A 25049-nucleotide genomic window follows, 5' to 3' on the forward strand; every position below is an offset into this window, starting at 1 on the left:
GCATTATAAACAACAGACAATGATAGACAGACAGATGTTTGCAACAGAAAGCACATTTAGCAACATTTCGTTACCTTTTTTTTATCCATCTGTGCTTCCTGGGAGAAGATAGTGGCTACATAGATGCTGTAGAAGCAAGCAGCCAGAACACCAATGACAAAAAGGTTGAGGATGAAGCGGATGAGATAAATCCGACACTTCTCTTTGCGGGTGCGATCTGCAATTTTCTGCTTGATCCTCTCCTCCTCCAAATCCGTCTGGGGAGATAAGAATATGCACATTTAAAACGAGGAAGGCAAATGTTCAACAGGAGCATAGTGTTATACATTCATGACAACTCATGTAACTCATTTCTCGACAAAGAATACTACACCAGTCTGAATGACTGAGAGGACATCCTGAGGAAGATACATAAAATATCTTTAGATATATACAAACCACCCGAAAAGAGGTTTATGATCCAGATTAAAATTGGACTTCTCTCAGCATGTAAAAATAGCCTTATCTTACCTTATGACTCCTGGCAAATCCTGCTATATAAACACATCTGGTTTAACAGAAAGATCAACTAACCTTAAGCTCATAGAGCAGACTGCTTCTCTTCAGCTTTACAGCGTTCTCATTGGTGATGCAGAAGTCCCAGCCAGCAAAGATCTTGTTGCAAAAACTCTGGAAGCGGTCCTCATCCTGAACCAGGTTGCGTTTGAATCCTGTGGCGGACCTTGTGGAAAAAAAGCCAAGTTATCAACACAGATCCTTCAAATAAATTGAATCCCTCATGATTTTGCCTTTGCTGTACCTTTTGACAATCCAGACGAGACTTAGAAAGAGGTACGCGACAGTGGCCAGCAGGTAGGCCAGTGGTAAATTATAGGTGGTCATTGGAAAGTGGATTTTGTCCACTTTATAGTAGCCATAGAAAAGATAGGTCTGTTCTAGGAAGCCCTGCGGATAAAGCACAAAAGATGAGTGAGAAAACCACTATGGCAGTTTGTTTCTCCAGAGACCTTTAAAGATAAAGTGCAGGGACTTACTCCGCCAGAGAGCAGGTCGGTGATGTGCTCGTGGAAGATGACAAGACCTCGGCGAGCGCTGCTTGGATACACGCTGCACACGCTACCTGTGGTCAAGCACAGTAAGATATAAGCTTAATTATGGATGTTTAGCATATCTTTTGGCTGAATGCTAGATGTGCTCTAAAACAAACAAGCTTCCTCTGACCATCATTCTGGTTGTAGGTAATATTCCCTGCGATGTGGGGGGCAATGACGATGGGCAACATGACGAAGCTGAACATAATCACGAAGATGATCAAGTTGAGCATGACCAGGAAGCGCAGGAACGAAAAGTAAGACAGGATCCCTGTGCCGAACATCCCTGTCACATGCGAGACAAAGACAACAAAATCAGAATTGGTACATTTTCTGTTAGAGCAGAAGTATGTTTGCTCATTTTGGCCATCCTGAAAAGAAATCAATGAATGTCTCTGAGGCTAAGGATACAGTTTTCTGACTGTCAAGACTATCTCATTATCCCTCTCTCACCCTCTATCAGGTGGATGTGTCCTCTCCAGAGCTGCAGGGAGCTCAGCCATTCTCGGGCATCATCTCTCAGCCTCCTCAGATACCTGCGGGTGCTTTGCCTCCACTGTCGCCAGCTGCTGAGCTCTCGATCATCTTCAAGGCGTTGCGTTCTAGTCATATAAATAGTTTATTATAAATAGCTTAATAAATAGCTTACTAAACTCGTTACATGCACCTTTTAAAAATAGCCAGGGAATATGTAATCACAGTGTACACTTTAGTTTAATTATCTTATTTAAAGACGATGCTGAGGATACTATAATGTCATTCCTACTTGTCTCTGCGTTTCTCAGCCATGGTCTTGGCTAGTTCTCTGATCGGTCTCTGCTCTGTCTGGTTCTTCTGTTTCTCCTCATTTCTGTTGACTGTGTTCACAGCCCATTTCCCACTACCAGAGGAGCTGAGTCGCGCTCTGGAGCTGCTCCTTCGCTTGGTAGCGCCAGTCGATGACTTCCTGCGGTACAGCAGGGACTGGTAACTGGGAAGCTGGTCCAGCAGTAGGTTACTGGTGACTCTTCCACTACGATCAGTGTAGAACACTTGGAAAAGATGGAAAAATGAGGTCAAGCCATACATAGATAATGATATGGTGACCATTCATATGATATGGTGATATCACAATCCTGATTTTAACTGCTAAAAGTTGCAATAAGGTTAACTGAGAGTAAAATATATTAATCTTCCACCACCAAACTGTAGTAGATGAATGAATGTAATACAATATTTATTGAGCTTTTCTGTGGGAGTTGCTGATACAGAGAATTTAAGAATGAAAATGCAAAACAACTGCAAAACAAACTTTGAGGCATTATAATTCTGCTAACAGCTATATCGCAGTATATAGGTGTTATACTGTATTTAATACAGCAGTCTGAAGCAAGATATGCTTATCTACAACTTCCCCATTCATTTGTAAATATTAAGTTAAATATTAAATACTTCCATATCTTATACAAATCATCATCTTATACATTTGCTTGTCACAAAACTGGATTGAAATTGACTTTCCCATAAATACACAGTTATGACTACAGACAAACATAAGAAAGAGGCGTTGTTAAAGAGGTATTTTGTTGCCTTGAATTCTGTATTTTATTCTATAATATTCTGAGAATTCATCCACTTCTTAATATCTTGAGTGAAACAGGTGATTAATGTTATTCAATGTAATGCACGCTGGGCAATATGGCAACTAACTAGATTATATCAGTCTGTGGATGATAATTATTGTAAGAAGAAAAACAAGACAGTGAGTTTACAATCACACACAGCATGCAGCCATATACATTTAGTTTAATTTCACATCACTATTCAGATTTTCCAGTTTTCCAGAAATGTTTTGGATGAATTATTAGTTTGCCGGACAGCATCACATCAGAGCTGCAGTGTTATATTTAAACAATGAAAACATACAGTAAGATATATTGTTTCTTCTGGCTTTCAGTTAACGTGTTGTTTTCGAATGTGAGCAACAAACACTGACAAATTATTTTGTCTGTCTAGTTGAACCACAATGGCTAAAGACGCAGACTCAGCAAACAAAAATATCAACAGCGGAGTTTCGACTCGATAGAAAGACTCATATAAAACCAGACCAAGCCTATATATTCAATGTAACATGTGGCACTCACACCATTTATTAAATCATTAACTAGAAGGACAAAGTTGTTAGCCTGTTGTCAGCGTTTATTAGAGTGAAGTTCGAGGTTAGCATGACTAGCTGGTGTTTCGCTGATGTTGAAGTAAGTTTTTGTTAATGACGTTAACTTACAGACAGCTAAAGACACACATATTGCGTTAACTTCAGGTTTACCTGAGTCGGCTTCCATCGTTCCCTTTTCTGATAAAATAAATATTGTTGGATTTATACGTTAGCTAATTGTTGACCTAGCAGTTTTCCTCGTTTACTGGGACTTGACGCTCCAGTTGTCAGGAAGCCCACAAGCCTTTCCCAGAAACCACTTCCTGAATCCAGGATCAGCTTCAATGCATAGTTTCTGATTCTGTCATATCCTTTGTCTTTTATCTTACTGCTTTTACATGTCAAGATTTAATCACTCACCTTAATAGTTGTGAAAACAAATAAAGTGATTGCAGTAGTGTATGTATCGTATGTAGTTGTTATACTGTGTTTAATACACTGGCCTGGCAGTCATTGGAGTTTTACTAATTTTGTTAACTTTTTTTAATTATTAATTTTTAATTAATTTATAACTTTCCTGTCATTTGTAAATATTATGTCAAGTATTAAGTATTTCCGTATCTTATACAAGGACACTTAATTTAATCATTACTTGACATAAAATTGAATTGCAATTGAATTTCCCAATAAAAACAGTTGGTTAGTTAACAAAACTGTATATAAAGAAGGTGAAACTAGCTCCACGTCCCGCAGCTACAATAGTAACATGCAGATTACACACTGATGCTTCAGTATTAATAATGTACTTTATTAATTTTACTTAATATATCAGTCACAGGGGACGATTTTCTGCATAACAATTACCTTTACTTTCAATATTTAAAGTAAATTACCTCTGAACTTTTACTTAAGTAGGATTTTTCATACAGGACTTCTACTATTGATGGAGTATTTTTACATTTAAGTATTGCTACTTTTACTTGTACTTTAAGTACTTCTTCCACCTCTGAGAGATTTTCAGAGGCAGTTAATTAAAGGGTATTTCAGTGATATAGTATTGCTCTTGTCAAAAAAAAAAGGACTGTCAAAAGAAATACAGCAGAATTTGAGATATCCTGACTTTTGGTCCCTATATGGGTCACACCTCACACACAAAAACACTACATACTGTATTTCCCATATGTCCCTGCTATCTCAAACTCCCAGTTTGTAATGTAGGCTTTCTGTTATAACTATGAAATCTCAAGCAGACTTTAGAAAGCTGCCTCCATGGCCACAAAGGATGTGCTTATGCAGATGCTTTCACAGTCAGAGTACTACGATGATTGAGCTGAATGTCATGCAAAAGCATTAGACTGCCCCCCTAAGGCAAAAAAGATGAGCAAAAGAAATGAGAAGAAGCATCGCAACTCAAGACAGTGAGTAACGATGCAGAATATATCCAATAAAATGAAGTTGTTTAAAGGCAGTATTTATTATCTGAATTGAATCCACAAAGTTTACCAGTTGCTGGTTTACAGTCAAGTTGGACCATGATTTCTGAAGAATCACAGTGCAAAACAATGAAATTCCTGGTTGAAGTGTTTAACATGTAGTGATGTATGCACATATATCCTGTGTTAGACCTTGACCAAGAGAATTTTCCTTTAGTTACTGAGTTGTGGAATAATGCCCAATTTGTGAGAACACTTCTTTTTATTGCTGTTGTGTAAAATTATGTATTTATTCATTATTGATTTATTTATCAATCAGTAGATAAGTTCAGTCAATAAGCAGCACAACAGGTCAACCTAGACACAGCATGGACTCTTGGACACCCACCTGAAATCCTAATAAGGATGCAAATTGAATTTTAGCCTTTGAGTTTCCTTATTGATGTCATAATACAAAGCGTTCACATGAAATTTGCGTGGCCTCTTCACAAGCAGTGGACTTTTACCTTTATGGCTTTCACACACTTCCTGGTAGCCAGACAGTCCTTATTTTTATCTCATTGACGGTGCTTCTTCCCAGGATACTCCTCAGGCTTGCTCTGAACAGACTGCTAGAAAGACTCAGTCATTCTTCAAAATTTTATCAGGACTTACATGTTCTTTTCACAACACAATTACCAGGTAAGCAGGGCTTGATAATAGAGGGGAATATAGTGTTACAAGATTTTTAATTATCTGCACAGTTTGGCATTTCTATGACAGCCTATACTCACTCAAACACTACTTGTAGTCACAGTCTATGAAGTTATTCTTTCTAACTTTCATGGCTGAGTTGTCAGTCTGTCATTCTCTGTTAATTGTTAGTCAGATTTTCCTATCCTGCTATCCTTTAATGGCTCTGTGTGGGAAACATAAAGCTATGATACTACATGTGGTAGAAACCAAACCTACTGTATGAATTAATGATGAATAGATGAGGATGGGACCAACAGATTAAATTACACATGCTTCACTCTGACAATGTCACTCTGAACACATCATGCTACTTGGCCTCAACATGCGTTGCTTCTTGTTTAAGTTATATTAAATTTGACTTAGCTGGCAACCGAAGCCAATATGAAATGAGGGCAAACCCTCTTATCTCTCTTGTGATAACTTAAAACACATTACTATAGTCATCTGTGTTTTTGTTCATTCAGTAGAGCGAGTTTTTTTTAAAGTGTGTTGCTGTAACTGGACTTAAACACACATCGATATATTTTAGAAGGACTGCGACAGAGTGAGCTGAAGGATCACTGTCGTCTCCAAAGAAGAGCAAAAGGATCAATTTGAAGGATCTCATGTCAAGTTACAGCAACGGAGGATTTTTCAACCCCGCCTACCATGACAGCGAGACTCTGGAAATTGATAGAAGGTTTGTGGTAATATAATAACAAAAAAATGTGTTTTTGTCTTAGAAAGTGCATCACTGCATTATTTATCCAGAAAAAAATGTTTTGCCATTTATCAAATAATGTGTTTGAGGGAGCGCTGTGGGTGAGAACAGACTGTTTGTACTTTTAATCAGAGGGCATGTAATGTACTGTAAAAGAACAAACAGGATGTGCTCAAGGAACATTTTGTGGTAAAAACTTTTAAGATCTCAGGACTTTGGAAAGAGGTCAAACTGGAAGTTTCTAAAAGTTTCTGGAAAAAGCAGACTTGCCAAGTCTGAAGTGCCATTTGTCTCTGAAGTTTACTCACCAACATAAGCCTTGCTTCTTTTGTAGAGCATTACATATTCACATGAGAAAAACATCACCCCAATTGCAGTCACATCTATGGCAGCGGTTTCATTACAGATAATAATCGCATTATAATCATAACATGAAATTCCAGCTCCTGTTTTGGGTTGATAACCACAGTCCTCAAATGACCTCAAAGATAAGCAGTTTATCTTTCATCTTTATATTTATGAATTCATTCTCTAGGTCTTCCAGCAAAACCCATCACACTAACCCCTATGCCAGGGAAGATCCAGCCTGGCGGGGTGAGAGAGCAGACACATATCACTCATCAACAGGTCAGGGCAGCAGTGGTGATGCTGTAGGGAGAGTACCCTGGGGGGGCTGGCAGGAGGAGAGCTGGAGGGGGAGAGAAAGCATCCCCATGGGCCTCCTCTCAACACGCCCGGGGAGTCCTTCATTGCAACATGACCACAGTGAGTGGACCATTTCCATGTGACAAGACTAGATTTAATGTCTCTGTTGAGTCTTAGTATACATTTTGAAGTAAAAGCTACATTGTATGTGGAAAAAAACCCACCATTATTTTGTTTTGACCACTGACACCTCAGCTTTTTTGTGCCTCTCTGTGTTGCTATGTGACACTGCTACTGATACTTAGACTGTTAACGTCTACACAATCTCTTCCTCACTTTTTAAAAAATCTAGATCACAGTGTGTTCCAGATCAACCCTGACTCTCACTATGATAGAACGCTGTCTACTCGACTTCCTTCTGCATCTTCAGGTAATGGTTAAACTATGTTTTCTCCATTGATAATACTTTCTTTTCACAGTCTTTTCAAAGTTTTTGTGCACTCTCATGCTGTTGCCATGGTATCACTAAACACACACAAAGCTGTAAAGTGCATTACAAGACAATAATTAGAGATAAATGTGTCATGTTGACCTCTCGACTTTGCTTATAAATCAACTTAGAAAACTGGGTAATTATTAATGGAGGCTGCACTCAACAACAAATAGAAAGAAAATGAAGGAAGTTGGCAAAGAAAATGAAACAGAGGGAAGGGGATTCTTGGGGAAAATGTTATCTTAATCTGAAGGACATAATCAAGGGTTGTGTACACACAAGAAATCTGAGTGGACATTTGTTGTTGTCAGGCATTGTTGGTCTGTTGGTCGGCCCACTGCTTTGGTCCTGGCTGAAATATTACAAAAACTAGTCAATGGATAGCCGATGAAATTTGGTACAAATATTCATGGTCCCCAGAGGATGTTTCCTTATGATCTTGGTGATCCCCTTTTCCTCTAGTGCCATCAGCAGGTCAAAGTTTTCACTTATCATGTAAAATATCTTACTATCTACTAGACTAATTGGCATAAATGGTGCCCAGAGGATGAATCTTTGTGAGTTTGGTGATCCCCTGGGATTCCCTCTAGCACTGCAATGAGGTTGACATTTGTGCTTTTGAGTATAATGTCTAAACAACTATTGTGTGGATTGTGATGAAATTCAGTTCAGGGATTCATATATCCCTCAGAATGAACTGATATAACTTTTGGTGATCCGATCACTTTCTATAAAGCAGCAACATTTGAAATCGTCAGAATTTGATTTATGACCAAATAGCTACAGTAAAACCAATGACATTCTCATCACCCACAGTTTTAATTTGTGTTTAATGTTAATTATCAAATGGTAGCATGTCAACATGCTAAACTAAGATGGTGAACATGGTAAATATGTTGGCATTGTCATTGTGAGCATGTTAGCATGATGATGTTTAGCTCAAAACATTGCTGTACCTATCACAGAGCCTTACAGAGGCTGTGATAATACAATTTAATTACACTGTAATTTGCTTGCTATATTATTAAGCATTACCATACCTGTGAATAACAGTAGTCATACTAGTGTTGCAGTCGGCACAGTAGTCTCTGACAATGTGATGAACTGCAGCACCAACAGCTGTAGTATCATAGTTTTAATCTGAAGTAGGATAATGTTACTGGTGCAGTAGCACCCACATGAGCTCATACTGTACATTTCACTGCTATCAACTCTACTTTCAATCAATGTGTATCTACAGTAAGAAATATACACATCTAAAGTTAGGTGCAGTTTTTGAATAGGAAAATATAAAAATACCATCTCTATTAAATTCAAGTATTGCATTTAAAAACTGTCAACCAATTCTTTTGTTGACTGTCACTGTCTTTCCCATCTGCTCATTGAGTTTACTTTTTAACATCAAGCTCATAGTAAAATCCCTGATTATCTTTTCCGAACACCATAATACTTCCTTCTCCTCTTGTGTTTTCACCCAGGAAACATGACAATGAGGTGGAGGGGGATTGCAATGAGAAGGATGAGCATGTTTCCTATGGCTGATCCTGGCTATTTAGCTTTCACAGAGGATGCCATCAGGAACGAAATGGAAAATGGTAAAAGCCCGTGATGTGTGTCAGCTTATTCCTGTGGATGTGTGCAATGTGAAGTGTGACACCTGATATGCATTCTGGATGGTCGCCATTGTAAAGATAACAGACAGCGACTGTCTTGTCTTGTCATCTCTTGTGTGACAGAGGAACAGAACCTGGTCAAAGAACTTGTTGCCTTGTCGACACGAGACCGAATCCGGGCCATTCGGGACCTTCCGATGAGCTTTGAAGAGAAGAAACACATCAGGTGGGTTGTGACTGACGTGGTTAAAGGTGATAAGCCTCCTTGTTAGTGTCCTTGTAGATCACTTAGTTAACCATTACACCTTGCTATGAACCATAAAATAAAGATTATGTTTACAAAGACGTGGAGGTATTTAAAGTGGGGCTTTGTGGTGTTGCAATATAGAACACTGGTGGAGGAGTCACATATATGTGAGCAAATATACACACATATACACACTGCTCTGCTCCTGTTTCAAGGTACATTACACAGGAAACTATTAAACTGAAAACAAGTACAAAGGTTTTTCTGCAGACTGCAGTGTTCAGTCATTGTGGCAGATCTTGTAATTCATCAGGAGATTACTGTATGCACTTTTAGGGCAAATGTCATTATCACACAAAATTATGTTTTAAATTACCTTTGCAGGAGCCAAGTGCTGGCATTTAAGTCTTCCAAGCAGTCTCGCCGGTTCACATGTTTTGCTGATTGCTCTGAGAATCTGTCACTGGTGAGTCTCTCATCAATTATAAAAGACCTCATTTTGAGTTTAGCCATCTGATTCATAACTTGTGGTTGTGTAATACTGACAGTACGTGTACTCCTGTACTCTCAGTCTCTCCGCAGGTGCGGTTACAGCATAAGTTCAGCTAGACAGGCCCTGGAGCTGTGGCAAGGCATCATGAAAGAGATTGGTGGCAAGTTTGGCACCAGTGTCCTCTCTTATTTTCTGTTCCTCAAGTGGTTGCTCATGTTCAACATTTTCTCCTTCCTGGTCAACTTTGGCTTTATCACCATCCCGGTCCTTGTTTACAACCCCTCACCCAACATTCCTCCAAATGTGAGCTTCACAGGACTGGAGATACTGACTGGAGCTGTAAGTGCAAGCTCATTTCAAACCACATACTTGACATGAAAGAGTCGCTCTTAGAGACGCACCCACAAATAGTTATCACCCGTCTCTGCAGTTCCCCTCAGCTCTACATAGCATTTTAGCCTCTTTCAACTCATTGTTTTGGTTTAACGGCCCGCAACTTCATTGTTTTTGGCTCTCACTGCTCTCATTAGTGTCACTTCAAGGCGCAGGTCGCAACTCTTTTAAGCAAAAAAGCTCTGATAAACACTCTTATAGCTTGGTATTCTGCCCATTATGTGGCCAAAAATATCAATATGGATTAATATAGGTTCATTTAATATTTTATTGAACTTGAACTCCTCTCTGCACCGAGTTGATGAGAGCAGCATAATCAAATCTTTGTCACTGCATAGTAAATGTGTTTTGGTTTCTCCAGGGTTACTTCAGCTACACTGTCATGTACTACGGTGGCTACAGCAATGAAACCCTTGCGGGCCTGGTGGAGTATAACATGCAGCTGGGCTATTTCTTCACCATTGCAGTCTACATGGTGCTGTGTGGAATTGCACTTATCTTCAGGTTAGTCCTCTGGATAACTTGTGGAATTGTTCTGATTACATTTGATATAGATCAATATTTGGGGGTTATTCTACATGAATACATCCTACATTTATTGTACATTTGTCTGAACTTACCCAACCATCTCTATCCTCATGCAGCATGGCAAGATCATTCAGGAAAAACTATGTGCTTGCGGATCAATCCTCAAACAGTGCGTGGCAGCTTTTGTGCAGCTGGGATTTCAGTATAACCAATGAGAGAGCAGTGAGACAGCGCAAGAACAATCTCCGTGTCCAACTAAAGGTAAAAGCTCAAACAACACACTGTTTAAAACCCACTCAATCAAGACAGGAAGTCAGGAAAGAGAAGTCTGTTTTTGCCACCATAAAAAGAGGAAGAGTTCTTATTCCCCCTACAACACTGTATAGTCACAACATTTCTAAAGGATGGAGTGTATAGTTACATTTCAGAAATCTTGGGAGGATATCATCACAATAAGCTTTCAGAAGTTAATTCCTTTTTTAGGACACATCACACGTCTCATTATTTTTCATTGCCATGTTTGTCCTCTTACCATCTTTCCAGGAGTCTTTGTCAGAGAAGGCCCAGGGGGAGTTGCTAACCCTCTCTGAAAAGCTGAAGCACTTTGGGGTTTATCTGGGCTCGTGGCTCCTCTCCACCGGCCTGGCTGTTGGTTGTGGAGCCAGCATCTACTACCTCTGCCAATATGAACAGCAGGTACACAAATTCAAATTAAGATGATATAATGAGACTCATAGCAAAAAGTTGGAGTGATTGTTTTTTTTTTTTTTTGATGGATAGAGACTACAGAGGGCAGGAAAAGTGGGTAGCCCACATCCCAATAAAGGTTTCTTCTCTGTCTGGAAAATGCAACTCTTGTTCCTTTAAGAGCTAAAGGAGAAAAATTCCCCTTACTTGCACAGCTGCATATCCTTTTAGGAATAGAGATACATATACAGTATGATAATACTTTATGGCATGTAATGGATTGGGTCTTTAAAGTCATGCTCCATAAGTTTACAACCTACTGACAGTAATGTGTCAAGTCATTTACTGACAGCACAGAACTTGATTCATTTCATTGCACATATTGTTAGTCGTTGAGCTCTATCTTGTTGTGACCTCAATCTGTTATCTTTACAGCAGACAAAGGATGCTGCCAACTGGTCTCTGCTTCAGGAGGCAGAGACTCTCCTGGTTCCCTTTGTGGTGTCTCTGATTAACCTGGTTGTCCCGCTCTTCTACTCCCTCTTCAACAAGTTTGAGCACTACTCCAGCCAGCGCAGACAGATCTACGCTCTGGTACTCAGGTTAGATAGCAGCGGTTTTAGTTTTTTATCAAGGAGGGAGCATACAGTGCATGAGTTAAAGGGCTTTCTTGAGGAGAGTTAGATGAGAAAATCTCTGTCTTATCTGTCTGTTCAATGGAGCCAATGGCCGATTAGCTTAGCTTAGCACAAAGACTGGAAACAGAGGGAAACAGCTTGCCTGGCTCTGTCCAAAGGTAACAAATTCAACCTACAAGCAACTCAAATTTGAACATGTTATATCGTTTAATCGGTACACACACTGAAGCATCAAAACAACAATTTGTGATTCTTTTACACAGGGTTAGGTGCAGGGCTTTTTCTTGGTCAGGTGCAGTGGCTTCCTTGAGTCCTGTCATCTCCTTGAGTTTGCCAGGTAATCAGCGGAGACTCCAGGAAGTCACTGTATCTGGTTTGGGGTTTTTTGTTTCCTAGCTAGGCCAGCTGTTTTCCCCTGTTTCTAGTCTTTATGCTAGGCCTTTATGCTCCGGCCTCCAGCTTCATATTGAATGGACAGATATGAGAGTGGTATAAATCTTCTCATTTAACTCGATGAGAGAGCAAATTTCCCAAAATCTCAAACTAACAGCATGATTGAAATGTGTTTTTATCTTTTCCCACTTACAGAAATGTGATACTCAAGATGGCCATTCTGGGTGTCTTGTGTTATTACTGGATGAATGTGGTTGCTAAGAAGTTTTCGGTATGTGTGACAGGAATTAACTGTTTATTGCCGTTTTCAAATACACCAGTATCAGTTTCACTATATAAGCCTTTGTTCATTCATCTAATTTGTTTCGTACAGTGTTGGGAGTCCATTGTAGGACAGGCTTTGTACCGTCTGGTTATTGTTGACTTCTTGTTTCTGATGTTGGGATCCTTCTTTGGAGAGTTTCTCAGCAAGTGAGTGACATGGTTCCAGTTTATGAAATTATTTTCTTCTTTGTAAATATAAAAATGTGGAAAATTAGCTACGGATGTAAATCATATTCATCATTGATGTATTACAGTGTGATTGGGACCAGATTTCTACCACGTCTGGGGGTTCCAGAGTTTGACGTCGCCAGAAATGTCCTTGAACTCATCTATGCACAGACTCTGGCCTGGTAAGAACAATAATTTGACACATTAATGGCTCAGGACTTATATTTTCTATCCCGATGTCAGCGCTAATTTCCTATTAAAAGTTCTTGTATCCTCTATTTTCTCTCCATAGGATTGGAATCTACTTCTCTCCTCTTCTACCTGCTATCCAGATTCTCAAGTTTTTCATTGTGTTTTACCTGAAAAAGGTAAATATTATGTTCACAAGGTTTGGAAGTCCTGGTGACTGTAAACTGACCTACCATGGTGATATACGGCCATAGACAGATACAATGGTATCGTTACCTGAGCTGCTCTATATACTCTTTAGGCTCATGTTACTGTATTTGTGCAGCTGGGTCAATAATTAATTAAAATCCCTTCATCACATTGACTGTTTGCTTTATTTTGAGCAATGGAAAAGTCAGGCAGGGTTTGGGATTTGTGGAATAAAACTATTGGTTGCATTGTTAGGCAAGATCAATCCCAGAAGTAAATGACTTCAGTATGATTGGTAATTTGACCCAGGCTGGATCTGGTGTTGCTGAATGTTTTATGAACATGCTGAATGACCTTTGAAGCAATGCTGTTCAAAGCTCTGATGAGATCGTCATGTTTTCTAATGTGGAGTGAAATGGATGTGATGTTTAGGATGTAATGAGCTTGTGGTTTTGAAAACTTTAATATGAGATTGATGAATAAAAAATAGTGTTTGTGTTATATGTGTCTGTGCACCTTCCCAGGTCAGCCTGACCCAGAATTGCCAGCCTCCGCGGCGGTCAGGCAGGGCAGCTCAGATGCAAACCATCTTCATCGCCCTCCTCTTCTTCCCTTTCTTTGTGGGAGCCCTGTCCATGGTTGCATACACTGCCTGGAGGTATGTGGACATGGTCTATTTTGACCATTATAAAAACCTTTATCTCACATTAACAGCTTGGAGTTAAAAAAAAAAAAAAAATCATCCATTTTTTAACAAAATTGTCACAAAAACCAACAATCCCACACTGAAACACAGTCTAGATTCTCAATTAATGAACAAATTCTGTCTGTAATGTTAGGCTTGTTACCAAAGCAAACCTCAATCTTGTTTTCTCCACCCTGTCCTGCTCTGAAGCCTGACTCCCTCCAAGCGGTGTGGTCCTTTTCGGGGACTCAACAGTACCTTCAGTGTAGTTGGAGTCTGGATAGACGATCTGGAAGAGATCCCTGGTTCTCAGTGGGTGGTCTGGATCTACCAAAATGTCATCAGAAGTGAAATCTTCTACTTCCTTGTCACGCTCGTCATACTGTAAGTGCATGGTCTAAGTGCAAGGTGTATGTATGTTGTGTGTGTGTGATATTATGTGTTTAAATCCAGTTGTGAATCATTTTTTTCACACAAGCAGATCACAAGCAGAAGACCTTTATGTGTTTTGCATTTGCAGAGCAACAACTAAGTCTAATTTGAATCTAAATGTACAATTGTAAAAATATACAATATAATATAATTGATTATAATTGAAGGTGTTCATTTGTGTGGTGGGAACTCTCAATCAACAAAATGGACAGTTAGTTGTGTTGTGTATATAACACTGTGATAGCCTCGTGTTATATCCGAAGCAGTAAACCCTCCAGGTGACTGATTTTAAAAAAAGCTTTGTTAGATCATGAAGCAGTCTGTGAATCACATGAGTGAATGAATCAAGCAGAGTAACCATGGTGTTCAATGCAGCAGCATAAAAACAGGATAACACCAAGCAGCCACAATGTTGCAAGGATTTTATTGACATTGACTTGATTATTAAAACATCGAGGTGATGGAGACTGGAACACTGCCCCCATGCATGTCTGTCTTTCTGTTGTTATGCAAATTGTTTTTTCAGTAACAATATGAAAGTCTGCCTTCCTTTTACCTGTTCCTCTTTTGACTGTCATGTTTTCTTTCTCAGAGTCTTCATATACATCTTCTGGCAAGTCACTCAGGGCCGCAAAGAACTTATTGGTCTTCTGAGACAACAGATTGTTAATGTGAGTGCGGTTGAAAAAACTGCTCTTGCTCTCATCTTCTTTTCCTTTGGGAATTGGTATGCCTGTTTGAACTCAGTTGCAATTGTTTTTTTAGTAATACTTGTTTTTTATTTCCTTCTTTGTCTCCTTCTGTTTTTCTAACCAGGAGGGGAAAGACAAGTCCTTCTTGTTAGACAAGCTGCAGAACCTCCAGAAAACTAACCCTAATAAAAAACCCAAACCAAGGAATCAAAAAAAGGTTTGTTTTGAAAATTCTTCCATGCTAACCTTTCCTCCTGAGATTTGTTATCAACCCTCAAGCAATTTTTCTTTTGTTCTCAGCACACTAAACGGCGTTCAGATGACCACTCATCTGGGGGTCAGTCCACCTCAAACGCCATGGTTCAGACTTTACTTGCTCGCCAGCGGCTTGAAGAGGAAGAGGAGAGGCACAGCGCTGGCGGAGTGCCCGTTCCCTCAGACATCTCCACCTCCAGTGCTCTGATGCAGGCCATGTTGGCACGTCAGAGAGCTGATACACAGGATGGAGATTTATACCAGATGCCTGATAAATACCAGACATCCTCCAGCGCCCTCGCACAGGCCATGCAAGCGAGGCAGAGGGCTGAGGATCATGTGAGGGATGAGTACTACAGTACAGAAGATTTTTCTGAAAACCCTGTCAATAGATCCAGCGCTGTAACACAGGCCATGCAAGCCAGACAAAGAACAGAGGAGGATGCAGCATATGATGTAGATGATCAACCATCTTCAGTGTCTAGTGCTATGATGCAAGTCATGCAAGCCAGGCAGAGAGCAGAGGAAGAGGAAAGGATTCAGCGAGTCCCTGCTGCCCCACAAAATCCAGCTCCCTCAGGTTCCAGCGCTCTCATACAGGCCATGTTGGCGCGGCAGCAGGCCCAGAATGAGTATGATGATGGATACTGAACAAACTCATCTGACTTTATCATAACCAGAGTTGAAAAGAGCAAGAAAATAGCTTTTTATGCAGCTGACCTAAATGAGTCTTATCAGGATGTGATTTGTGTTCATAAAAAGTGCAAAATTAAAAGGATTCCTGCAAAAGAACAAAAAACTTATAGCAGGTCTACTGTATGTGAAAGTGCAGGTTCACCTATTTATGCACCTTTTTTTTAGGAGTATATTTTAATTATATATTTATATGAAAATTGTATGACAAATAATCACTTTAACAAATACACACAAGGCCTGTTCTTGTGCCATTACATGTAATTTGTGTATCACAAACATAAGTTATTCATATTGTATATATTCTCTTTGAAATGTAGATGAACAAAAATAAAAGAAAAGCAAAAATAAATGAATTACTGTCCCCTGCATATTACACTGTAAAAATGGATGTAAAAAACACAATATGAATGCCAAAATAAGCCAGTGACAAAAAGGAAAATGCTAAAATACAGCCACCAGAATGGATAGTGGTCTTACAATTAACACAACACTGCCCTCTTTAGGTATTACATGGCCAATGCCTCAGTAGGCAATGACTTTTACATGAGTATTTATTGTCTTCCAATCAAAGCAGAAAAAACATCAAATGAAAATTACAAACAATTTTAAATTCTTCACATTCTGGCATGATGTGATACTAAACTGACTGTTTATTCTTTCAATGGACCTTTATGGGAGAAACAAGCTGCCTCATAACTTTCAGCTCAGTTTATTGTGATATTGGTTCACAATGGTCCAACAAAAGTGTATTCCTCATTTAGGGTTTGTGAGACAATACAACAGTCATCGTGAACATCCAGAAGAACAAATATACACAACCATTCTGTGTACAAAAGTACCGCACACTTACACTCCATAACATATTTACAACATTGCTCTTTATATGTGTAGGCACATGATTCGCAGTATTTGTGGCTTTATTTCATAATGAATGAAAACCAGTTAAACTGTCACCCTGTCTTTGTGATTTGACAATCATTTGCATTGATTTATTGATTGACTGAAACGTGTTTAATAAGGCTATTAGCATCTGAGAGACCCTCATTCTATTTTTAGGTGTTTACCTGACAACATTTTCTTAAATCTACATTGTGGTAAGTTACACAAACAAAGAGAAGAAGAGAGAAGAGAACCCACTTTTTTCCACTTTTTCCAGTTCTCAGCTTGTTTGGTTAGATTTCCCAACTATAACCCCGTGTGACTTGACTAACAACAGCAACAACACACCCACAGGGAGTAAATTCAATTAAGGCAGTGCAGAAATGTATCAAATGGAGCTAACAATGTGGCATGAAATCCTGTTAGGTGTTCAATCCTATAGTAAACCAGCGATGCAACACAAAGCTTCCATCCATCAAGTTGCCACACTGAGAGAAATGCCACCACTTAGTCTCCTGTCCCGCTCAGCACTGTTCTTCCCCTAAAGACCCCTGAATGTCACTCAGGTCCAGGGAGTCGGCAGGTATGGGAGTTTTCCTGCCGCTATTCAGGGTCTGGCTGGAATAAACTTCCACAGATTTGGAGATGGAGTGCACAGACTGTTCCCGGAAATATCCGAAAGCCTCCTGCGCGTGCTCCTCCCGGATGCTTTGCTCAAAGGTCTTGCGCTTGTGCCTGAACTCGATGACGGTCTTAGTGTAGGAGTTTAGAGTGGTGACTGACGCACCCATACAGCAGGTGAAGGACGCCCAGGCCATACTGATATGAAACACAGAAAAAAAAAGCAATTCAGCACGTGACTCTGTATCACCTCAGCTCTCCTTTTGTGATGAAAAATGATGAGTACTCGTGTAAAGACACAATCCTATTTTTCCCTCAATTTATTTGACACTGTGTTTGCTGAGATTATCACCGCTCCCCTCAACTATGCCGGTTCACTTGTGAGATCAGATAATCAAATCATCGCCTCGTGTACTTTTCTCTCAGGTTGGTCAATGCTCATGTTGTTCAATGTTGCTCAATGTTGGTCGAGAATTGTTTAGCCTCTGAAATGAATTTCCAGCATTCTGTGCATATTGTAAAGGAGTGAAATATTATCCCCTTATGCAATTCCAATCATGCCTGTATTTAGGGTTTGGACACCAAAGCCTAATCCTGCTATAACATGAGATCCTCAGGCTTTTTCATTACAGACAGTGATGCTGGGGAGAGGTGAGAGCAGAGATACAACCGACTATTTGGGGCTGCTACATGCAAATCCCTTATCTGGTTTTCTAATAGGTGTCAACTCAACCTTATTTGGATGACACTTTAAATTACGCGGCTAATCTGATATTGATGAAAAAAATATGGCTATGATCTTTAAGTTCTGCTGTGTGTCTGTGGAGTCTTACCAGAAGGACCAGCCATAGTCCCAGTTATAAGGCCTCCAGTCAGGTGGACCAAGACTGACGGTGACTTGGAAGACCTGTGTGTACATCACATGAGCCACCATGCCGAGAAGACCTGAAATCGAATACACAGCGTATCATTAATTAGCTCGCTGCATGATGTATGGTTCAAAAACAAAATTCAATTAAAATGTGTCTGCTGCAGGAAGATGATCATTTGTTTCCACAAGTACAGATTCAAAGCCTATTCACGTGCACACACATATACATACATATACGTATACGCTGAGATGACACAGTCTTGATAGCCTTAAATCCCCATCCGCATAGTATGCATGTTCATTTTGAAATGAAAAACAAATATCCTCTTTAATTTTCTTGGAATTCATTTTGTCAGCCGCTGACAGAGACTTTTCTTAACCTTATGACTTGTCAAGAAGATTCATTCTATTATTATTACACTCCTACGCCATAGATTTTACATTAAGTCTAGATTTATTGTTCATCGTACAGGGGAAAACTGAAGGAATGGCTCTTTGGATTGTGACAGAATTCAATTTTGAGTGAGAGCTTCTTCATTTTCACTTCATCTTTTGAATTAATCTTAAAAGCAAAGGGCTTTGTCTTTAGTTATGTTGCTCTGCTCACTACAAGATGAGATCTATTATGTTGTTGTACCGTATTTAGGAGAGCCTGTTATCAAGAAACATAACCAGTAGTTGAAAATGGAATCACAAATATATTTATAAATAAATAAATAAATATACTTGAATATAGAGCAGGAAATTACAGACAGCAAAAACACTCAGAGCATTTTAGTTAATAACAAATAAACTCAGCCGACCTGAGAGCACAGTGAAGACAGCGGCGAAGGCATTGAGCTTGAGTCCATCAATGACGTTGCTGGAGTGGACGAGCTCTAAACACATGAGACTGAAGCCCACCACCAGCAGAACAATGTACAACATCTCAGAGACCAGTGACAGCCACAGCATCCCTGCAAAACAGGCACATTGGATTACAACGACATTGGATTAAATCAAATGGAGACAACGTTGAAATTTTAGTTCATTATTTGATGTTATATGACAACAATTCCACAGTCAACAACAGCTCACAAATTGACTTGCATAGTGCTTGTAATTTGGTCAAACCAAGCAACATCATCATATTTGCCATGAAATTTGGTACAAATGCTGCACAAATGATTTGCTGACTTTTCCTCTTGCGCCACCATGAGGTTAACGGTTGTGGGGAAATTTCTCAATAACTATTGGATGGATTGCGATGAAATTTAGTGCAGACATTCACGTTCCCCTCAAGATGAATTGTAAGAACTTTGGTGATCGCCTGACTTTTCCTCTAGCGTCACCATGAGGTCACAATGTCAATTTGTCAAATTTATGACCAGAGAGCTGCAAAACTAATAACATTCCCATCATTCCCTGTTGTACTTTGTGTTTAGTGATAATTAGCATGCTAACATGCTAAACTAAGACACTGAACATGGTAAACATTACACCCGCTTCAAATGTCATCATTGTTAGCCTGCTAACGATACCATTTAGCTCAAAGCACAACTATGCATAACTTTTAGTCTTGTTTATACCGAATTGCTGATGATTCGTCTGATATAACTGAATTGAGCTGTGAATAATTTTCTGAAACACTGATGAGTTTTAGACAATGATTTTGATTTAATCTGATATTTAAGTGGATTCAGAGGCACCTAATCAGGGTTGATGTTAACATGTCAAAATTGTATCAAATCTTATCTGATTTCCAAAGAATAAAGTCAAACAAAATCTGGATACACACAAACATCAAACACTGCATTATGTCCAGGGTGCCTCTTGTGCTACTTAGTCATCCTGACATTTCAACCAGTGACATTCAGATGACGTTGTCAATACATCTGAAAATCCCAACACTTAACACTAAATGTGTGCGGCTGCGCCTGTGTAGCCAAGCGTTCATGTGAAAGGATGATGTTCAAAATGAAAGTGGGGTTCTTGTTGTTGTGATAGGAGCAGATCAAAGATGACACTGCTGAAGTATTTCCTGTACATGACAACAATGGCCCTGCATAGCTCAGTTATTTCATTTTAAGTTTAAATGTACACATTAGTATATTTCATTTCATTGTTAGGTGTTGAATTCCAGTTTTGGCTTCGAATACAGCAGTGTACCGATACTGTCACCCTGCAAATACTCATTATGAAGACTAGAAATTTGAAAAGGATGATACATTTATCTGGAAGAAAGACCAATGTGTGCCTCTAGCCACTATATTTATTTTGTCAAAGCCATTTCTACGGAAGATTAGTGAGGACGCCTCAACATTACACTATCATAAACTCCATTTACAATAGTTACTCCTCTCCTTTCTCACCGATATTTCAAGTCAAGCCTCAAGACAAAATTACATTTAGAAGGTGCTTTGCAATAACAGCATCAATGTTTGGAGTTATTATTTCCTTTGAAGATTTAACTATAAATTCCCTTATTGGAAGCAAGAGAAGAAAACAATGTTTTGGCCGTGTGACCTTTAAAGTTGACTACGCAGGTTTATATTCAGGTTTGACCTCCTAATGGACACTCACCTTTCTCTGACGCAGGGGCCAAATCAATGAAGCTTCGGCACATCTCACCTGGCAGCACAGCAAAAATAAAATATTGTTATGGTGACGCAGCACAGACGCAGACTCACAGTAATATGAGTAGTTTGTTTGTCGAGGGACACGGAAGAGGACGAGACATTGAAAAGGTCAGGGGGGGGGGCGTTGGGATTAACAAAGAAGACCAACGACAAGTTTACAAGATTGCAAATACATAAATACTCTTATCTATGAACTGATATAGATTTAAATCCTAATCTGTAGTTTATGTCCAGGTGTGTTTCACTAGATCAGCTCAGATGCAGTATGACCTCCTGCCATGTGAATGCTCACAGCTTCATAGTTCATAAGTTCAAAAATTGAATAAACAGAATGTTTAAATTGAGGCAAACTGTATGTCAGAGATGCAGCTTTTTGGGGGCGTCTGATTCAGTGTCACCAGATGGTCTGTTGACACTCAACATCTGCTTCTCGTCCTACTGAATTACAGGTACTTTGCACAGAATTACAATCACTGTGATACAGATTTATTAACACTGTAATAACTGCCTTGCCTGTCAAACCATGAACGTATTGTGACACGTAACGAGACCCTGAGTCAATTTAAGACACATATATACATAAAAAGTGACCCTTTACACATCACGGCACTTTCCTGCAGATGTGGTGTTTTCCTTCTGTCATCTGTCGAACCGAGCGCGTCGCTGGATTTGTTGTAAGTGGAACACTTTAATCAGGTAGAAGGGAGAGTGGCAACAGCTGTTTTGTGGAAAAACTCATCAAGGCCCCTGTTACATAATCCTTATTAACTCAAGCTGTTCCAGCGAAACCCACCCCCCCCTTGATGAGATAGACATGTGCAAGCAATTCCTACTAGAATAATCTCAATATTTGGGTCATTTCTGTTTTCCTGCATTATAAAAAAATAGTTAGTTAGCACGTTTAGCGCAGGCTGATGTCAGAGTGGTGTTTGGGACAACTCTGACATCAGGGAATTTGGGGGATTGATGCCGTAGTAATTCCAGATCTAGTTGCAGTGAGCCAATCACAGAGGAATAATCTGGCCCGATTACACCTTTGACCTCAACTTTTCATGACCCCTGCCCCTCCTGATGCACACATTGATGCACACAACTCATCTCCCCCCACCAAGCCCCTTGTTATTAAATTACCACTCCAGTATGGATAATTTCCTTTCCCATTTGTCTGAGTGAGGAAATGAAGCTCGCACACTGTTTTCATTTCACTTAAGCTGTAGAGCAATCACATCTGACCCTATCCAGTGCTGTACAGCCACCCACTTAAAGCCCTGAATCTGGAGTGTGACAGCAACCTTCTCTCCTTGAAAAAAAAACTTCACACTGAAGCTCCCGAGTGCTGCTGTTTGCTCAGCACAGAAAACTGTTGTTTATTATCTATTATTAACTTAGTATCTAAAATTGCATTTGCATGGATATGTCAACATTTTATTTCATATTAAAAAGCAAATTGTTATTAATGGCAGGCAATCATCTGGAAAATATCATGAAATGGAACAACCCAAAAAGTCCATTTGAACTGAGTGATCCATGCAGACAAATGAGGAAATTAAAATGATATATTCATAGAGGTGAACATTTGTTTATTTGGGTTTGTGTTACATAATTCGAAGTGTGAGTCACTGTTTAAGCCGGGTCAGACAATAGTCTGCTGCTGTCTGTGCATAATGTGATGATGATGATTCAGTAACACTCAAAACTAAAGATTTTAAAGATAGAAGGAGTGGAATATGACCCCCAAAAATGGAGCAAATGCAGTTTTAGATACTAAATATATAGCAATAATAGTCCCTTATACATTTATAAGTAAAAGAAAAAAAAGTTCAATTAAAGTCATACACAGCTGTTGAAAATGTTTGGGAAAAAAGGAAAATAACGTTTTTTCCTGAGTTTTCCTTCATTTTCTCATACTTCATTGGCCATTTCACTGATATAGACTTAAAAGACTCCAATAAACGTAACTCAAAAGTTGGAAAAGGTTAAACATCATAACACAACATAACATAACATAACATAACTTTTTCAGGACCCCTAAACTGACACAAATTAGACCATCGACCCCTGTTTGATAAGATTTGTACTTTTAGATGTTTTACTATAGAAAGTGTATGAAACCCATGACCAAAACAATCATACATTCTGTCACTGTGTTACTTATGTATAGAATTGTAGTGAAAATAAATCATTCCCCTTTTTGCTGGGGACTCCCTGGACCAACCTCAAGGACCCCTGGTGATCCCCAGACCCCACTTTAAGAATTACTAAGCTAAAACACACATGCACCTACAAACACACACACACACACACACACACCTTCTCGTCTTACTTTCATCGTGGATGTTCTCCTCACATGAGAACCAGATGCCGGTGTGGAACTGACGGAACAGGAACCTGTCGTCCCCGGTCTCCCAGCTGTACACCACTTTGTTAGGGTCTGTCTCGTTCACTCCGTAGTCTATGCACTGGTGCGTCCGCAGCTTGCTGCACTTCGGCTTGGGTACTCTCTGGGTCCCCACGCACCAGTAGGTCGTTATGAACGCGGTTATGGAGAAAAACAGGGCGAAGAAGTTCAAGCCAACCGACAGAAGGGACCTGCATTTGCGAGTCGTCTTCATTGTCCGTGAGAAGGATGGAGGACCGGAAAGTTCATGGGTGCAAAGTGGAATAGGTGCTAATGACCAAACACGCCAGCTGTGGTAAGGGTCCCATGTGGCACTCCAGTGTTCCCAGAAATCTCCATTGACGCGCAGGATATAGGAAGCATCCTCACACTGAGCCAAGATGTGTGCCAAAGTGTCACATCTCCATCATTAGACCTTTCCTCTCTCACACGCGATGCCCCACGAGTGTCCAGCCTATAGGATGTCACGTTGTCAAAGGATTTGACGCTTGCTTGCAACAAGTGTCGGATTTTCTCATGATGCTCTCTCTACCCCCCTCTGTAGTAGGATCACAGTAGGATGTATCTCCTCCCCCCCATTGCTCACAAACACTTAGTCTAGGCTGCCATGTGTGAGACAAAAGTTAAATTAAACAGTAAAACACTAACAATAAGAGCTCGGCAATATCTGCAGGCAGGTTTTTAAAGCTGAATGTCAGAACAGGAAAAAAAGCTCAATATAATGATTAAATTAAAGGAATTTGGTATCATATTTTCATAAAGTTTGGGGACTCACAAGAGACAGGTTCAAACAAAAATGATGAAACTTGAAGCAGCACGGACCGAGATATCCTGACTTTTTGTCCCTATAGGCTATGTCAAGCTCCAACTGGATCCTACATTTCCCATAATACAACTCGATAGCATTCATTTGAGTCAGAGAAGTGCTCCTTTAACTTCACAATTTTTAAGAGCAACGCCTCAACTAATATAAGTTTCTAAAATAAATTTGAGGCCATTTTCTAGACTGCATGTAGTCCCATTTTTAGATCACATTTATCAATAGTGGTATCACTCTGTTTCTGCTGATATTGCAGTGTTATGTGTGTGAAAGAGCAGCTTGGAAAATGTGGTTTGAATGCCACTTCTAATTGTTTTCTTTAATGTAGAACTAATGTCTACATTCCTGTTTGTCTTATACTTACACATATGTTTATTCTTGTACACATGTTGCTCTTGAAAAGATCTCAATGATACATCTTGTTTAAATAAAGGATGAACTAGCTAAAAAAATGCAAAGTCTAATTAGGTTAACTTCAGGGACTAAATTCAGGGTCCCCTTTAAAGAATATTGATTTGGGGGCTTATACTGTATATTGGTGAATATATGTAACTTTTCAAATTCTGACTTTGATTTTCGCTTTGAGTTCATTCAGTTGTCAAAAATATGCTCAACAAAAGCACATTCATCTGTCAGTAAAATCAATCAAACATAACAAAAAGCAACTTTATAATTATTCCTTGATAAGTTCCTGACAACAGTTGTGGTTTTTGTAATCCTTGCCTTCCTTTCTGAGAATCAGTTCTGTTTCAGAGAAGTTGAGGTCATGAAGAGGACGATGAGCCCACCCATTGTGCTCTGCACACTGTGAGAAGTACAGATGACTCCACAACACTTGAGCGTCTGCAGTAAATGTCTTCTAATCAGAATTGCGCTGGATCACACAGACAACACAAGCGTTGGCATTTCAAAGACGTTTCCCATGAGGACTGGGATTCTTGGTGTGAGTACAAACTAAAAATACAAATCGTTTGAGCTTCTCGGTGTTA

At 39.5% G+C, this 25049-nt stretch overlaps 3 protein-coding genes across 4 annotated transcripts in view; 1 reads left to right on the forward strand and 2 right to left on the reverse strand.

The window, feature by feature from the left end:
* nomo (nodal modulator) overlaps window positions 1-3558 on the reverse strand; it is a 21222-nt gene extending 17664 nt beyond the window's left edge. Inside the window, 8 exon segments of the mRNA XM_042428734.1 lie at window positions 75-257; window positions 574-721; window positions 800-945; window positions 1035-1120; window positions 1222-1377; window positions 1545-1693; window positions 1858-2122; window positions 3397-3558. Of these exon segments, the coding sequence (XP_042284668.1) occupies window positions 75-257; window positions 574-721; window positions 800-945; window positions 1035-1120; window positions 1222-1377; window positions 1545-1693; window positions 1858-2122; window positions 3397-3412 (1149 nt within the window). The 5' untranslated portion in view covers window positions 3413-3558.
* Window positions 3023-16455, forward strand: tmc5 (transmembrane channel like 5). 2 transcript variants are annotated; one of them, XM_042428695.1, is made up of 22 exons: window positions 4172-4643; window positions 5239-5339; window positions 5923-6072; window positions 6629-6858; window positions 7091-7168; window positions 8710-8826; window positions 8968-9070; window positions 9476-9557; window positions 9663-9923; window positions 10339-10481; window positions 10622-10766; window positions 11049-11201; window positions 11628-11794; window positions 12419-12494; window positions 12597-12694; window positions 12802-12897; window positions 13008-13083; window positions 13618-13751; window positions 13989-14162; window positions 14803-14881; window positions 15027-15119; window positions 15203-16455. In XM_042428695.1, the coding sequence occupies exons 3-22, from the start codon at window positions 5999-6001 to the stop codon at window positions 15806-15808; spliced, it is 2985 nt and encodes a 994-aa protein (XP_042284629.1). In that variant the 5' UTR covers window positions 4172-4643; window positions 5239-5339; window positions 5923-5998; the 3' UTR covers window positions 15809-16455. The 2 variants fall into 2 exon arrangements, with proteins under 2 accessions (XP_042284638.1, XP_042284629.1); XM_042428704.1 differs by lacking the exons at window positions 4172-4643; window positions 5239-5339 and adding an exon at window positions 3023-3325.
* Window positions 16456-16546: 91 nt separating this feature from the next.
* LOC121908579 (germ cell-specific gene 1-like protein) lies at window positions 16547-24530 on the reverse strand. Its single transcript, XM_042428719.1, has 5 exons — window positions 23166-24530; window positions 20787-20834; window positions 19028-19180; window positions 18187-18298; window positions 16547-17551 (listed from the first exon to the last, which is right to left on the reverse strand). Exons 1-5 carry the CDS (start codon window positions 23452-23454, stop codon window positions 17257-17259), a joined length of 897 nt encoding a protein of 298 aa, XP_042284653.1. The 5' UTR covers window positions 23455-24530; the 3' UTR covers window positions 16547-17256.
* Window positions 24531-25049: the final 519 nt, after the last annotated feature.

Source organism: Thunnus maccoyii, chromosome 2, assembly GCF_910596095.1.
Source record: "Thunnus maccoyii chromosome 2, fThuMac1.1, whole genome shotgun sequence".
Classification (NCBI taxonomy): domain Eukaryota; kingdom Metazoa; phylum Chordata; class Actinopteri; order Scombriformes; family Scombridae; genus Thunnus; species Thunnus maccoyii.

Coding starts and splice junctions, on each gene's coding strand:
- tmc5 (XM_042428704.1), top strand. CDS start 5,999: ATGTCAAGTTACAGCAACGGAGGATTTTTCAACCCCGCCTACCATGAC. Junction 8,827..8,967: donor CAGGAACGAAATGGAAAATG/GTAAAAGCCCGT, acceptor CTTGTGTGACAG/AGGAACAGAACCTGGTCAAA. Junction 14,882..15,026: donor TGAGACAACAGATTGTTAAT/GTGAGTGCGGTT, acceptor TTTTCTAACCAG/GAGGGGAAAGACAAGTCCTT.
- LOC121908579 (XM_042428719.1), bottom strand. CDS start 23,454: ATGAAGACGACTCGCAAATGCAGGTCCCTTCTGTCGGTTGGCTTGAAC. Junction 18,299..19,027: donor TGTCTTCACTGTGCTCTCAG/GTCGGCTGAGTT, acceptor ATTCGATTTCAG/GTCTTCTCGGCATGGTGGCT. Junction 17,552..18,186: donor GACTATGGCTGGTCCTTCTG/GTAAGACTCCAC, acceptor GTTTCATATCAG/TATGGCCTGGGCGTCCTTCA.